This window comes from Salvelinus sp. IW2-2015, linkage group LG13 (genome assembly GCF_002910315.2).
Source record: "Salvelinus sp. IW2-2015 linkage group LG13, ASM291031v2, whole genome shotgun sequence".
NCBI lineage: Eukaryota > Metazoa > Chordata > Actinopteri > Salmoniformes > Salmonidae > Salvelinus > Salvelinus sp. IW2-2015.
In genome coordinates, this window is record NC_036853.1 from 20,302,633 (window position 1) to 20,320,230 (window position 17,598).

At 42.0% G+C, this 17,598-nt stretch overlaps 1 protein-coding gene across 2 annotated transcripts; it reads left to right on the top strand.

Moving 5' to 3' along the window:
* The first annotated feature begins 2 nt into the window (after window positions 1-2).
* On the top strand, window positions 3-16,872 carry LOC111972267 (flavin-containing monooxygenase 5-like). 2 transcript variants are annotated; one of them, XM_023999223.2, is made up of 10 exons: window positions 3-114; window positions 5,638-5,776; window positions 6,040-6,228; window positions 6,346-6,511; window positions 7,696-7,838; window positions 12,363-12,559; window positions 12,635-12,770; window positions 12,844-13,063; window positions 13,960-14,032; window positions 14,162-16,872. In XM_023999223.2, the coding sequence occupies exons 2-10, from the start codon at window positions 5,645-5,647 to the stop codon at window positions 14,589-14,591; spliced, it is 1,686 nt and encodes a 561-aa protein (XP_023854991.1). In that variant the 5' UTR covers window positions 3-114; window positions 5,638-5,644; the 3' UTR covers window positions 14,592-16,872. The 2 variants fall into 2 exon arrangements, with proteins under 2 accessions (XP_023854991.1, XP_023854992.1); XM_023999224.3 differs by lacking the exon at window positions 3-114 and adding an exon at window positions 2,841-2,875.
* Window positions 16,873-17,598: the final 726 nt, after the last annotated feature.

Below are 17,598 nucleotides of genomic sequence, written 5' to 3' on the forward strand. Positions count from 1 at the left end.
GTGCTGGTTTGAGTGACAGGGGGCTGGAGGATTTGGGGGAGGGGTTGAGAGGCAAGAAGCGCCGGGGTTTGTACCTTGGCTCATTTCCACCCTTTTGTCCACTGGAATAGAGAGGTAAGCACAACTTCTTAATCATCAATGTTTACTGTTTGACAAAGTTATTTCTGTTGTCCATTATGTTTCTTGCTCTTGAAGGCTGATCAAACAAGAGCATTGGGTGAGCAACTCTCCCTTATAAATATTCTGGAAAAGCATGTTGTTTATTAGTCAGTAGATTCGACCTGCTTGCTAAGAGCTGTACTAGGGTGAGACAGGCTTCCTGTGTAGATTAAGACTGCGGAGACGGAGCAAGATATGGCTCTGAAAGCGTACCCCAATCCAGGAATGAGAACTGCGTTGTACTCTGAGTTGTTCTATTATACCAACTGAGATCCCTCCCAATGTGTTCTCCAATCTCATGAAACATTTTACTAGAGTATTTAAAACAGGGGTGCCAATAATTTTTACACCTGTGTCTTTGAGATTTGTATTACTTATTAAACAAAATCTCTTTCTCTGAGCAATTGTATTAATATAAAAAAAGATATTCCCCAATTMTTTGGAGCACACAATATACCTCAGTATTTAAATTATTTATTGTATACAGTCTTTTTTACTAATCTTTATCAAGGGTGGCAATACTTTTGTACCTGACTGTAGGTACAGTTTAAAACATATTTTAAAACATATACAATTACTTAAACCTCTGATGTTAAAGTTAAACACTAATCCCTAATGCTCGGTCACTATTTAAAAAATGTGAAAAAATACAATGAAAACACTTATTCAGATTCAGAAGGTGCTCTTAACCTACATACAGACAGACAGGGATAGGACTCAGGAAGTTGCTAACGGGAGGACGGCTGATAATAATGTCTGGAACGAAGCGAATGATGTATTAGATTCCATTCCACTTATTCCGCTCCAGCCYTTGGACTAGCCCTTCCTCCCTAATTAAGGTGCCACTAACCCCCTGTGGGATAGGATTATGTTGCCAAGAGAGAAGGGGGAGGGAGAGAGAAGGCCAAGGGAAACACAATCTGTTTTGCAGACAGACCAGAGATACTGGAGACTGTCGGTGTAACCCGAAGAGAACAGAACATGGCACAGAGCCAAAACAACACACATTTCCTGGAAATCTTATATGGCACTCAACTAGAGACCATTCCTCAATACAGAATCTTTCCAGATCCTTGATATCCTTCGTTAGCGCTTATGGACTGCCCTCTTCAATTCAAAACACAGGTTTTCAATGTGGTTCAAGTAAGGAGACAGATGACCATTGCAAGATGTTGATTTTGTGGTCAATTAACCATTTCTTTGTGGATTTCTACATTTGCTTGGGGTTATTCATTTGCTGGACGATCCACTTGCATCCAAGTGTCACCCTCCTGGCAGAGGCAAATAGATTTTTGTCTAAAATGTCCTGGTACTTGGTAAAGTTCATGACGCCGTTGACCTTAAGGGCCCCAGGATCAGTGGAAGCAAAATAACAACATAACATCAAAGATCCACCGTCATATCTTACAGGAGAGTGGGTATGAGGTACTTTTCAGCTGATGCTTCAGTTTTTCGACACCAAACCTGCCACTGGTGTGCGTGGCCAAAGGCAGTGCTAAGGTCAAATGCTCTTTGGGCACTCACACTAGTAGTTAGTTTGGCATCGGGAAGACTGAAGCTTTTTTGCTCATATTTATCAAGGGTGCCAATAATTTTTGACCTGACTGTAAATGGGAATATTTGTACACAACAAATTGGCCAGTGTTACCTAGTGATGAATTTCCATTATAACATTTCTAGAGTTGATTCAGGAGTTAAATGAACTCTTAGTGGTGTATAAGAACCCATGTGTTGGTGTTAATAACCGTTATGATCTATTTCAGGTAGACATTTTTGTTTGTTTCAAAATCTGTGCTTTACATCTACATTGTTTGATTGATTTTATGCTACACAAACATACAATAACATACAATTGTCCAATGTTTCCATCCAATCTGTTAGAAGTTGGACTTATTGCACCCGTTACTGAGATGGTTGTTCCAGTTTAGATGGTCTCATTTATCAATCCTTCCTACCTTTGCAGTCATTCCAAATGCAGTTTGTTTGTGATTAAAAGTTCCAATTGTTGAATATCCTCACTCTGGCTGTAATTCCAATAGGAATAACACATCACTTGCAAGCCAGCATAATGTGACGTGCATGCCTGATGCAAACCAAGAGTTTCCCAATGGCAATGGAATTTAGGCTTACCAGTGTTTTTAAGGATGCATCTTTGCTACAACGTCCGGAGATGTAACATGCGTTTCCCAAAACACCACACAGAGGGAACGTTGAGGCATGTGTCGATAGCTTACTGAATCTCGGATCAACTTTCTCCATTCAAATCTTACCTTTTAAACCCCTTAGAGTCGATTGACGCACCGGTGCGTAAATGTAAGTTACATAATAAAGAAATCCCCATCAAAATCTGTCAGTTTAAGCTAGAGATATCAGGGGGCGGGGTTGCATTGTGCATCTCAATCAATTGTACGCGTCTCAATCGGTCTTCTCATGCAAACGTCTGTAGCGTCCAAACGGTTTGATCTACATTATTATGGAAATAGAGACTTGTGAACATGAWGGTGTTCTCTGTTCTYCTATACGACCTCCACAAGTGTCAGGAGAGTCATCTGAAGTCAGTACCGTCGATGTGCCAAGTTCTGTTTGGTAGCGTTCGAACTGTTAGGGCTACAAAAGTACTGTGACAGCACTGTGGAAAGGGTAGATTCTCACAAACAAAATGGTGTTCTCCCTTTGTCTCTAGGACCCCCACAAGTGTCATGGGACTCCTCTGAAGGTAACCGGTACCGTTTTGTTTTAAAATGAATAGAACTATGAAGGTAGGGGTATGAAGGTGAAATATGTGTCAAAAATGTATATTTCCTGATAAATAAATAAAAAGATATCTCCTAGATTTAGGACAGACACTTCAAAACCTTGTTTCTTATGATACATTTTTTTGACTGTCCTTTTTGCCATTTATGAATGTGTTATTCAATGCATTTCTATGGGCTTTAGTAGTAAAAGACTAAATCAATATTTTATCAAATACATTTTTTTAAATAATACATCTTATACCTAAAGGGGTCCTAAAATTCAAAATCAAATAACTAAAGGATCCATTGTATGACTATCTTAAAACAATTCCATATGTCAGCTTAGTACTGCCTCCTCCCTCCCCCAATGTCTTAGACTCCAAAGAATTAACATTATAATTATTCCACAATACTGATGATGGGTCAGCTCCTTAAAAGATATCATCACAGATATCATCACCTATGGCTGCAAATACTGAGGGAGGTTATTCTAATGCTTAGCCTATAATGATGCACTGAATCAAGATTTGGCACATCATTGCGTTGTTACACATCATGAAATATATTGAGTCAAAATTACAGACAGTAGCCTACAATTAGCAAAAAAATAACTAAATGGAATGAACATGAAATTGATTTCAATATTATTGAATTATACAGCGTAGGCCTATGTAGCCTATACTTGTTACGTACAGTACCAGTCAAAAGTGTGGACACACCTACTCATTCAAGGGTTTTTCTTTATTCTTACTATTTTCTACATTGTAGAATAATAGTGAAGACATAAACTATGAAATAACACATATGGAATAATGTAGTAACCAAACAATTGTTAAACAAATCAAAATCTATTTTATATTTGAGACTCTTCAAAGTAGCCACCCTTTGCCTTGATGACAGCTTTGCACACTGCAAAATGACGGGGAGCAGGTGTGCTTAATGATGGTTGCCAGTTCCGGTGGTTAGTAGACCTGCGACTTCGAGCGCCGGAGCGGGACTAGGTGTGACAATACTGTAGGGCTGGCTATTTATCTTTTAATGCAGTCATCTCCGTTTTCATGTAAAAATGTTTTAACAATTGCAAAGACATTGGCAACTTTCTATTTGTAGTCAACTTCATTGTGAAGCTATCAGTAGTCACAGAMAGACAGATAAACATGTTGATTCTATGTTTAGCAGATATCTTCTGTGTATAAAGTMACTCGGGAGAGAACAAACGTATCTAGTAACACACTAAGTTGTTCAAGTGGTCTGAGGCAGTTGGTAAATAACAAGCGTTTTCAAGTGCAATGTTAGTAACAATGATTTGGGGAAACAGCTCAGAGATGTAATGATGCTCCTATGAAGGTTCTGAAGATGAACGTAGCGTTAAGATGCTCTTGGGAAACCGGGCCCAGTGTGCTAGAGTAAAAGTAGACTGTCAACGTAAGACCTGAAGGTATTTGTTATGTCATAAAGAGTTTCATTTGAYTGAAAACATATTCACGTAGGCACTCACTTGGTGAAGGCCATTGAATGCGATTGAATGCAACAACCATGTCTCTGTCACTAACAAACACAAGTCATGAATGGGGGCGTGCTCGGCCCTCCGTTTCCTGTAGTRCACYATCAGCTCCTTTGTCTTGCTGACGTTGAGGGAGAGGTTGCTGTCCTGGCACCACACTGCCAGGTCTCATCGTTGTCGACAAACTTAATAATAGTGTTGGAGTCGTGTGTGAACAGGGAGTAAAGGAGGGGACCAAGCATGCACCCGTGAGGGGGCACCGTGTTGAGGGTCAGCGTGACGGATGTGTTGTTGCCTACTTCTCACCACTTACGGGTGGCCCGTCAGGAAGTCCAGGAACCAGTTGCAGAGGGAGGTGTTCAGTCCCAGGGTGCTTAGCTTAGTGATGAGCTTGGAGGGCACTATGGTGTTGAAAGCTGAGCTGTAGTCAATAAACAATATTTTCACACAGGTGTTCCTCTTGTCRAGGTGGGAGAGGGCAYTGTGGAGTGCAATAGAGACTGCCCCTTAACCTCCCGCTGCCTCATGCRCRCAAGGAGTGGAGACCAGGACAGAAGCTATAAAAGAAAATACACATCCACGTAACTGCTGCTTCTCTCTGTAGATAAACTAAATYTTAAGGTATACATTCTCTCAGTCGAAGGTTAAAGGGGTGAGATGAATATACAGTTACAGTACACATTTACTCAAACCCACTTAAATAGCTGTAGGTCTCTAAGCCAATKATTTATTGATTGAAAATTGTGTATGGGTTGAAAAGCCAATCAGCGCCTTCAGAGAAATGCAAATGACTGTTTCACATTTTTTRCCCGTTTCTCTGTTTCACAGTTAAAATAAAACAACACGGTTAAAATACAACTAATGAGAAAGCATTGACAATTCCACTTCCAGTGGTGCTGTGCTTCTCTCATCCCCACCTCACTCCAATGCCCATCCCCCCACCAGGGCCTATAGTCAAGGGGTCAAGACTTTGGCACTGAGCTGAACATTTTCATGACCATCCCCCTGASACACTGCCACTCCCCAATAACCAATCTGACACTGATTTGGTCTGACCATGACCCTCCCCTGCCTGTACAGGTCAGGGTTCCTCAATCTCGCCACAAGTGGACATGTGTGATGGTGTGCGTGGACAGAAGTGAGAGTGATATTGTAACTTATGTATTCGTTATTGGTTGAAGTTATTCCAATGGCACTTTCATTGCTACTAACCATCTCTCTCTCTCTCTTTCTCTGTAGTTCCATCATGGTGCGTACAGTAGCAGTGATCGGGGCGGGTCCCTCAGGTCTGACCAGCATCAAGAGCTGTCTGGATGAGGGTCTGGAGCCCACCTGCTTCGAGAGCAGTGAAGACATCGGGGGACTGTGGAGGTTCAAGGTGAGGGAGCTGGCTGAGGAACCTGGTGCCTGATTAACCAGTATAGTGGATTAGTGTGTTCGTCTCAGTAAGAAGATYCAGGGAGAACATCCATCTGCTCAGTCACTAGGAGTGTGTGTGTCCGCTACTGCTGCCATATTTAAATGACACCGGCTCTCTTTCAATATCTAAAGTTTATCCAGTATAAATTACCCTGGCTTTGTTCCAATATCTTATGTATTGGGCATATTAGTGCTTATCCTCAGTCTGTCCTTGTCCTTTAGGAGCGTCCAGACCCAGGAAGGGCCAACATCTACGAGTCTGTCATCATCAACAGCTCCAAGGAGATGATGTCATACAGCGATTTCCCTCCTCCTGCTCACCTGCCCAACAACATGCACCACTCCCAGCTGCTGAGCTACCTACGACTTTATGCTCAGACCTTTGACCTCTTCAAGCACATCTACTTCCAGGTCAGAGGGCATGAAGGAAGGAAGTGGATGTTTATTCAGTCACATCTTATGTTAGGATCCCTTTCGACGGTAAATAGTGATTAATTGAATGTGTGTGTGCGTGGCTGCATGTGTCAGACCACTGTGGTGAGTGTGCGTCAGAGGCCAGACTTCCCAGTGTCAGGCCAGTGGGAGGTGGAGACAGAGAGGAGAGAAGGTCAGAAGGAGACTCAGGTCTTTGATGCTGTGATGGTCTGCACCGGTCACTTTACACAACCACACTTGCCTCTCAATGACTTCCCAGGTAACTTTAAATTCTCTATTCCTATCATAGTCCCCATTGTCATTGTGTATTTGATTATTTCCCATTTATATGCTACTATCACTGGAGATATATAGACTCAAATCCTATTCACATCATACATACATACATACATACATCATGTGCACAGTGCCATCAGAAAGTATTCATACTCCTTGACTTATTACACAAAGCTCAAATCAAAATTGATTACATAGATTTTTTTCGCACCCATCTACACACAATAGCCCATAATTTATAAGTGAAAACATGTTTTTAGAAATGCAAATTTATTGAAAATGAAATACAGAAATATCTCATAAGTATTCACACTCCTGTCAAMTTGGTTGTTAATCATTGCTAGACAGCCATTTTCAAGTCTTGCCATAGATTTTCAAGCCAATTTAAGTAAAAACTGTAACTAGGCCACTCAAAAACGTTCAATGTCGTGTTGGTAAGTTAACTGCAGTGTATATTTGGCCTTGTTGTACTGCTGAAAGGTGAATTTGTCACCCAGTGTCTATTGGACAGAAGAGTGTTCCTCTATGATTTTGCCTGTGCTCAGCTCTATTCCGTTTCTTTGTTGATGACAAGCATACCCATAACGTAATACGCCTGTATCTTGCAGTGACTCATTTCATTTATTTAGCCAGGATATTTCACTCAGTAACAACTGCCACTATTTTCCAGGGAGTCATCGGTAAATTGGGTGTATTGATTCACCACCCAAAGAGTAATTAATAACTTCACCATGCTCTAAGGGATATTCTATGCTTTTTTTATCTACCACTAGGTGCTCTTCTTTGAGAAGCATTGGAAAACCTCCTTGATCTTTGTGGTTGTACCTGTGTTAATTGTATGTGTGGGGTACAGAGATGAGGTAGTCAATACAGAAATTTCAGCTTTTCATTTTTTATTCATTTGTAAAAATGTCTAAAAACATAATTCCACTTTGACATTATGGAGGTGAGGTGAGTGACACAACATCTCAATTTAATGCATTTTAAATTCAGGTTGTAACATAACAAAATGCAGAAAAAGTCAAAGGGTATGAATACTTTTTGAAGGCACTGTATATCCCATTCATAGCCCTCACAAAGTATAATTTGAATATCATGCTCAATCATCATCATCCATCAATTACCACGAGTATCATTATTTATAATTTGATTATCTGATCCTCCCAGGTATAGAGGAGTTTGAGGGCAGGTACTTTCATAGTTGGGAATACCGCAGTGCTGAGGGGTTGCAGGGGAAGAGGGTGGTGGTAGTTGGGATTGGGAATTCTGGAGGTGACATCGCTGTGGATGCAAGCAGAGTAGCAGAGCAGGTGAGTGGGAAATCCTCTGATTCTTCTGGAAGTGTTTCTTTCAGATATTATGCAGGGCAGGGTTTCTTGAAAATTGGGACAATCCATGTCCGGCAGGGAAACTTCATTTTAATAGTAGAAATGTCTGTAATTTTTTGCTTTTATTTGAGCTTAAACATTCAATTTAGTATAATTGTATAAGGGAAAGTAATTGTTTTGGGAATTTTAAATATTTTAAATATTATTAATTTCCATGTCAGCACTATGCCCATAAATGCCCTTATTCAGTGCAAAGGATCCCATTTTCAAACTCTCCAAAAAAAAGTGTTAAAAATAATAATAATTATGCCAATAATATTAACTGAAAAAGMGATATTGTGTAGTTTCTTGAAATAGCCCTCTGTGGCTTAAAATAATATTGATCCTAAAAAATGTYTCCAAAGAGTTGGTCAACTCTGTCAGATTTGTCTAAAATTAATCAGGAATGAGCAGGGTCAGCTATACCATAAGGACCCCTTCTCTATAGCTGTGTTCGAATACTCAAATTTAACCATACTATTTGTGACGTGAATTGAGTATATAGTATGCTTATTTGTCATAGTATGGATATAGTTATCGTGCCAAAAGTTCCCGGATGTCATACTAAATTTGCCAAAATACGAAGTATACATGCAGTGAACACTATTTCTGTGCTTTTAGGGCCCATAATCCAATTCTTCTGAAAATGGGCGTGGCTTCATAACTTTTCAGATTGGAAGAAAATGGCGGAAAATATGCAGCCGGAGTCCAACGAGAGCAAATACAAATTCAATGCTTTAACTAATTGTGACAAATGTTAAGAAAATGTTGAGCAATGTAATAAAGTCATGACTTTTCAAATAAATTACGTTACACGTTATGTTGGCTGACAATTTGTTAGATACGCTATCCTTATGAACCGCATAGCATTACAGCAGTATGTACTGGTATGTTAGCTAGATACCTAATGTTAGTTGGCTACTATTACATTGAACTTGCCAGGCAGGCTATTAACTGTCCGCTATCTAACTAACTACCCAATGTTTATTGACTTGATTATTCACATCATTCTTAGCTAAGTGGTATAGTCGTGCTTTTCAATGGACATTGTTAATTCTGCATATCTACTCCGATTTCAGAGCACTCTCGCGCAAAATAACTGATGAATTTACGAACGCTCAACACCCTTTGAACATGACCGGTGTTAGTAAACGTCGGCAAAAAAGAAAAAGTTCTTAAATTGTTGCCAGCAGCACAGTTACCAACGCCCTGGATAACATGAAAACTGCCTAACCAGCTCTGCTAGGGCTAGTAAAATGGTGAGAGTGAGGTGTTCTCTCATTTGTGTCTGGAAGTAGCTAGCCAATATTAGCCAGTTAGCTTGGGTGCTTGACTGCCGTTGAACACTCGGATCAACCCTACTCACGGGCCAGAGCGTCTGAACTCTCTGAMAGCGAAACACTCTGAATTTACGAATGGACAATCTGACAACGCTCTGGATTTATGAACGTCCAGAGCTCACTCTGGCACTCCAGATTGATTTTACAAACACACCCAAAATTGTAAAATGTTTAGCTAGTAATTTGTTATGCTAGCATGCTAGCAAGAGGTTGCGTAGCAACAGCATCAGCTTCCGGTAAACAGGCGAAGCTCTAGTACACTCAACTGAAATGATACTGTTCGTTTACAGCAGTGGTTCCCAAACTTTTCTTAGTCCCCTAACCCTTCAAACATTCAACCTCCAGCTGCGTACCACCTCTAACACCAGGGTCAGCGTACTCTCAAATGTAGTTTTTTTGCCATCATTGTAAGCCTGCCACACACACTATACAATACATTTATTAAACATAAGAATGAGTGTGAGTTTTTGTCACAACCCGGCTAGCAGAAAGGGACAATGAGCTCTTATAGGACCAGGGCACAAATAATAATATAAGAAGAAGAAGAAATGTTGCTCTTTATTTAGCCATCTTACATATAAAACCTTATTTGTTCATGGAAAATTGTGAAGGACTCACCACAGGTTAATGAGAAGGGTATGCTTGAAAGGATGCACATAACTCTGCAATGCTGGCTTGTATTGGAGAGAGTCTCAGTCTTAAATCCTTTTCCACACAGTCTGTGCCTGTATTTAGTTTTCATGCTAGTGAGGGCCGAGAATCCACTCTCACATAGGTACGTGGATGCAAAGGGCATCAGTGTCTTAACAGCGCAATTTTCCAAGGCAGGATACTCTGAGCAAAGCCCAATCCATAAATCTAGCAGTGGCTTCTGATTATATTCAATTTTCACAGATCCGCTTGTTGCAATTTCGATGAGGCTCTCTTGTTCAGTTATCGGTAAGTGGACTGCAGGCAGGGCATGAAAGGGATAACYAATCCAGTTGTTTGTGCCATCCGTTTCGAGAAAGTACCTGCGTAAAAGCGAACCCAACTCACTCAGGTGCTTCGCTATATCACAATTGACATTGTCTGTATTTGCACACAAAAAATCATACAATGATGGAAAGACCTGTGTTGTCCTTGTTAATGCAGACAGAGAAGAGCTCCAACTTCTTAATCATAGCCTCAATTTTGTCCCACACATTGAATATAGTTGCGGAGAGTCCCTGTAATCCTAGATTCAGATCATTCAGGCGAGAAAAAACATCACCCAGATAGGCCAGTCGTGTGAGAAACTTGTCATCATGCAAGCGGTCAGACAAGTGAAAATTATGGTCAGTAAAGAAAACTTTAAGCTCATCTCTCAATAAAAAAAAAACGTGTCAATACTTTTTCCCTTGATAACCAGTGCACTTCTGTATGTTGTAAAAGCGTTACATGGTCGCTGCGCATATCATTGCATAGTGTCGAAAATACACGAGAGTTCAGGGGCCTTGCTTTAACAAAGTTAACCATTTTTACTGTAGTGTCCAAAACATCTTTCAAGCTGTCAGGCATTCCTTTGGCAGCAAGAGCCTCTCGGTGGATGCTACAATGTACCCAAGTGGAGTCGGGAGAAACTGCTCGCACGTGCGTTACCACTCCACTTTGTCTCCCTGTCATGGCTTTTGCGCCATCAGTACAGATACCAACACATCTTGACCACCAAAGTCCATTTGATGTCACAAAGCTGTCCAGTACTTAAAACATATCCTCTCCTGTTGTCCTGGTTTCCAGTGGTTTGCAGAAGAGGATGTCTTCCTTAATTGACCCCCCCATAAACGAAATGGACATATACCAGGAGCTGTGCCAGGCCCGCCACGTCTGTTGACTCATCCAGCTGTAACGCATAGAATTCACTAGCTTGTATGCGAAGCAGTAATTGTTTCAAAACATCTCCTGCCAAGTGTTGTTTGATGAAGGAATTGTCTGTATAGTTTTTTGGGCCTTTTCCCCCAGCATTGTCCCAGCCATACCCGCGGCAGCAGGAAGAATTAAGTCCTCCACAATAGTGTCGGGCTTGCCTGTCCTAGCCAGTCGGTAGCTCACCATATAAGACGCTTCTAGACCCGTCTTATTAATGGTATCTGTTGCATTTATACATGTCTTACTACTTGAAAGTCGTCTTAATTCTCGCTCAAAAAACTCTTTATTTTTCAAATTGGCATGTTTTCTAAATGTCTGCGCAAGAATGAACATTTAATCGAGTTGTGAGATAGTACTTTTACACATATAACACACTGTGGCTGAGGAAAGCACTACTCCCAATATAAGTGAACCCCAAATCAATGTAGTTCTCATCATATTTTCTCCTCTTCGATGGTCCAACGTCCCTGTCTGTTGTTCGGTGTTTTCCTGGGTAAGGGGGCAGCAGCTCTTCGGCTGCATCAGATTCACAACTGTCAGTGTCCATGCTAGCTGGGCTAACAACAAATGTAGAATTACCGATGCTAGCAATGGATGTGCTCGTGGAAGCAAAACAACTTGTGTCGTCGACAGGTGCAGGTGTAGTACAGCTGGTAGTAGCAGTACTACCAGTAGAGTAGCAGTACTACCAGTAGAGCTGGTATGTGTCCATATGGARGCGGGCCTTACTTTTTTTAACCATTTATACATTTTTGAGCAAACGGAATGAGCAGCAGCTACGTTTGGCTACATATGGACCGTTAGTGGAATTCCCGCGAGAGAGTAACYMTTAATGTGATTGGATGTTAATTATTTGACTAGGCTACCTGTATTTGACATTGTGTTGTTATTTCYSTGAACACTAAATTTGAATCACATTTTTATTTGGCGTACCCCGGACGGCATTGCGCGTACCCCTGGGGGTACCCCAGTTTGGGAATACCTGAGCTACACTATACTTGCTTGTTTTGTCACATAAAGATAAATTAGGCAAACTATTAGAATTTTAGCAACCAGAAAATGGCGTAGCAATTTCTGCATWGTGCACCTTTCCGGAAAAAAATTATGAAAGAAAAGTTGAGATTGTCCCGTCTTTCAAGAAACCCTGACGGAAGTATGAAAAACTCCTAGCTAGCATGAACAGGAATAGAGTTGGCCATCTCTGCCAAAGATCATTAACACTTTCTCTCCTGGTCTACAGGTGTACCTCAGCACACGGAAAGGGGCGTGGGTGGTCAGCAGGGTGGGGGCGGGGGGACTGCCAGGTGACCTGGTGGGCACTTCAAGATTGAACAGGCTAGTGCAGAAGCTCTTCCCCTCCTGGATTACCACGATGATGGAGAAGAAACTGAACAGAACCTTCGACCACAGACTGTACGGCCTACAGCCAAAACACAGGTAAAATCTTTACATATCTGACTGACTAACTGACCGATTGATTGATCCATCCATTGATCCATCCATCTATTTCAGGTTCTTTGCCCAGATCCCGGTGGTGAATGATGATCTACCTGGCCGAATRATCTCTGGTCGTGTTCTGGTCAAACCTAACATCAGGGAGATCAATGGCTCCAGTGTGGTGTTTGAGGACGGGAGCGTCGTGGAAAAGGTGAAGACACACACACACACACACACACTCTCTTCCCTTATCCCCTCTACCCTACCTTCCCTCTCTTCCCTAGGTGGATGTTGTGGTGTTTGCCACCGGTTACAACTATGACTTTCCTTTCCTGCCTTCGGGTCTGCTGGCTAATGGTGGTCACCGCCTGTGTCTGTACCGTCATGTGTTCCCCCCGGGGCTGGCTCGGCCCAGTCTGGCTGTAGTGGGCTTCATCTGTAACCTGGGAGCCATCAACCCTCTAGCTGAGATGCAGGCCCGCTGGGCCACCCAGGTCTTTAAAGGTAACAACTAACTGCGACCTGTATGCTCTCGTTGGCTGGCCCTCGCTTCATATTCGTTGCCAAACCCACTGGCTKCAGGTRATCTARAAGTCTRTGCTAGGTAAAGCCCCYKCTTATCTCAGCTCACTGGTCACCATAGCAGCACCCACCCGTAGCACGCGCTCCAGCAGGTATATTTCACTGGTCATCCCCAAAGCCAATTCCTCCTTTGGCCGTCTTTCCTTCCAGTTCTCTGCTGCCAATGACTGGAAATAATTGCAAAAATCACTGAAGCTGGAGGCTCATATCTCCCTCACTAACTTTAAGTATCAGCTATCAGAACAGCTTACAGATCATTGCACCTGTACATAGCCCATCTGTAAATAGCCCATCCAACTACCTCATCCCCATATTGTTATTATTTTTATATTTTTTTTTTTGCTCCTTTGCACCCCAGTATCTCTACTTGCACATTCATCTTCTCCACATCTATCACTCCAGTGTTTATTTGCGAAATTGTAATTATTTCCCCACTACGGCCTATTTATTGCCTTACCTCCCTAATCTTACTTAATTTGCACACACTGTATATAGACTTTTCTTTTGTGTTATTGACTGTACATTTGTTTATTCCATGTGTAACTCTGTGTTGTTGTTTGTGTCACACTGCTTAGCGTTAACTTGGCCAGGTCGCAGTTGTAAATGAGAACTTGTTCTCAACTMGCTTACCTGATTAAATAAAGGTGAAATAAAAATAAATAAATAAATAACAACTCCCTCACTAACTCCCCTTTTCCTGATTCATCCCAGAGCTCTGTGTCTGAAGTTGGGTAGCTTAGTGTATTTGAATGCGAGCGATGGAAGATTTGAGGTTTGTGTCAATAGTAATGTGTGGAATACATGATTTCTTGCTCCAGGGTTACTAACACTGCCCTCAGAAGAAGCCATGCTTCAGGACGTAAAGAGAGACACCAGCACCTTGCAAAACAGGTGGGACAACATCCATGCGTTATTACACTCACATACTGTAATTTGTTTGCTAATAGGTAAACTATTAAAAAAATTATGTATAAGCACTTTCAAAACACCTGCGTGTGTATACCCTCCTTCTCCCTCCAGGTTTGCCTGTTTGGAGCGTCACCCTCTCCAGGTGGACCATATCCCCTACATGGACTCCATGGCAGAGGAGTTGGGGGTTCGTCCTAATCTCCTAGGGCTGCTGTTGAGGGAGCCTGGTGTGGGGCTGTGTGTGCTGCTGGGGCCCTGCACCCCGTACCAGTACCGTCTGAGAGGGCCAGGACAGTGGGACGGAGCCCGACAGGCCATCCTCACCCAGTGGGAGCGTGTAGCCCAGCCCTTCAGGACCAGGATGCCCCCACAACCAGAGAGCAGAACCAGAGCCTCCTCTAGTCTGATACTGATACTGACTCTGTCTGGCACTGTTCTCCTACTAACAACCTTCTATACCAGACAGAGTGTCTCATCACTCCCCACAGGCCTCCTCTATAAGATGTACAGTCTACCTGAGATCATATGGGGGTGGAAATGAACACTATGGGCCTATTGCATCCACTGTTGGCCACCATCGCCCGCACAGCTGATCTTAATTGCTTTCAAAATGTACTGTTCTCTAAAAGCCGAGCTACATGTGACYTCAGTGTAACTTAGCCTCGCTTTATCCAAACATTTTCCAAGACATGTTCGCACTCTACAGGCTATTTATTATCTTCGGTAGAAATAAAACCTAGCAACCAAGCAGACTAAGGGGTGATTGAACTATTTCACAATCATTCAGTGCAACTAAAATAAAGCAATTTCTTGTTTAAGACAGAAATGATACTGTGGCAATATCAGGGTCCTGGGGCCCCCCTGGGTGCATGTTTTAATTTTTGTCCTAGCACTACAAAGCTGATTCAAATAATCAAAGCTTGATGATGAGTTGGTTATTTGAATCAGCTGTGTAGCGCTAGGGAAAAACCAAAATGTGCACCCAAGGGGGGCCCCAGGACCAAGTTTGGGAAACCCTGGCTTATATGACTGAAAAATGCTGGTGCACTCATTACTTTTTAATTTCCAAATTATGTAGTCCATTAATTACAACTTGTCTTATAAACTATGGTTATATCTGATCAAGAGGGCAAAACAAAATATCCCTGAACTGTCCATATCGAAATTGTGTAACTAAATCAAGCCAATCATGACTGATTTCATGTAATCTATGTTTTTATAAAATTCAAGGTATACAGTGCCTTCGGAAAGTTTTTAGACCCCTTGACTTTTTCCACGTTTTGTTACGTTACAGCCTTATTCTAAAATGGATAATGACAAAGCGAAAAAAGTTTTTTTGAATTTTTCACAAATGTATAAAGAACTAAAAACAGAAATACCTTATTTACATAAGTATTCAGACCCTTTGCTATGAGAGCTCAGGTGCATCCRGTTTCTATTGATCATCCTTGACATGTTTCTACAACTTGATTGGAGTCCACTTGTGGTGAATTCAATTGATTGGACATGATTTGTCCAACTCCTGTATTTGGGGAGTTTCTCTGGGCCACTCAAGGGCATTCAGAGACTTGTACCGAAGCCGTTCCTGTGTTGTCTTGGCTGTGTGCTTTGGGTCGTTGTCCTGTTGGAAGGTGAACCTTCGCCCCCAGTCTGTGGTCCTGAGTACTCTGGAGCAGGTTTTCATCAAGGATCTCTGTACTTTGTTCCGTTCATCTTTGCCTCGATCCTGACTAGTCTTCCAGTTCCTGCCACTGTAAAACATCCCCACAGCATGATGCTGCCACCACCACTCTTCACCGTAGGGATGGTGCCAGGTTTCCTTCGGACATGACCAATCTTGGTTTCATCAGAACAGAGAATCTTGTTTCTCATGGTCTGAAAGTCTTTGGGTGACTTTTGGCAAGCGGGCTGTTATGTGCCTTTTACTAAGGAGTGGCTTCTGTCTGGCCAGTCTACCATAAAGGCCTGATTGGTGGAGTGCTGCAGAGATGGTTATCCTAATTGAAGTGTCTCCCATCTACACAGAGGAACTCTAGAGCTCTGTCAACGTGACCATCAGGTTCTTGATCACCTCCCTGACCAAGGCCCTTCTCCACCGATTGCTCAGTTTGGCCAGGCAGCCAGCTCTAGGAAGAGTCTTGGTGGTTCCAAACTTCTTCCATTTAAGAATGATAGAGGCCACTGTGTTCTTGGGGACCTTCAATGCTGCAGCCCACCCTTTTTGAAACCAAGTTTGCTGTTTATTTGAGCTACAAGGCTGCAGCCATTTTTTTGTTACCCTTCCACAGATCTGTGCCTCGACACAATCCTGTCTCGGAGCTCTAAGGACAATTCCTTCGACCTCATGGCTTGGTTTTTGCTCTGACATGCACCTTATATAGACGGGTGTGTGCCTTTACAAATCATGTCCAATCAATTGAATTTACCACAGGTAGACTCAAATCAAGTTGTAGAAACATCTCAAGGATGATCAATGGAAACAGGATGCACCTGAACTCAACTTCATGCCACATAGATAGCAAAGGGACTGAATACTTATGTAATTGTTTAATATTTTTTTATAAATTTGCTACAATTTCTAAAAACCTGTTTTTGCTTTGTCATTATAGGGTATTGTGTGTAGATTGATGAGGAACCAAATGTATTTAATACATGGAATAAGGCTATAACGTAACAAAATGTGGAAAAAGTCAAGGGGTCTGAAAACTTCCCGAATGCACTATAGGTGTGTGAAAAACAACTAGACTAATACCATTGTGCTGTCTCAGAGAAAATGTACAAGAGAATGGATTAAAGCAGGGCTGTCCAACCCTTTTCCTGAAGTGCTACCCTCCTGTATGTTTTCGCTCTAACCCCAGTTGTAACTAACCTCATCCTGTGTTCATAACCAAGTAGGAATGTGGTATTATTTACCACATACAACTGGGAAGAATCCAGTTGAACGACCCTCCAACTGGTAATTACAGGTGGAAAACTTGTCTATCATCACTGTGCTCCGATTCCCCTACTTGTACCTCACTGATGTCATTGTCAACAAAAAAGCCAGCAAGTATAGCTCCAGACGGGGAAGTGACGTTTTCAACTAAAATCACGGAAGCCGGGTACGGAAGCAATCTTTCCCATTGAAAGTAATGCAGCCAAGCTTGAATTCAAGCAATGACGACACAAATAGTTTACTTTTTTTGTATTACAACTGGATTATAGCTCCTGTCAAAATGTTGTGAATTATATATATATTCATAGTCACCAGTCGACTCCATTACACACAAAAGTTACTTCTACCTGTGAATGCTAGCTATGMCTAGCTATGCTACCAGTCTGTCTTAAAGGAATAGTTCACCTAAATTACACATTGGTTTCCTTGTCGTGTTAGCAGTCGATGGACAAGGTACGACAGCAATTCATGCTTTGGTTTCCCTGACACTGTTTCCAAATGCTAACGTCTTAGCGATGTTAGGATTAAGGACCTTGCTCATGGGCACATCGACAGAGTTTTTACCTAGTGGGCTTAGGACCAGCAACCTCTCGGATACTGGCCCAACGCCCTT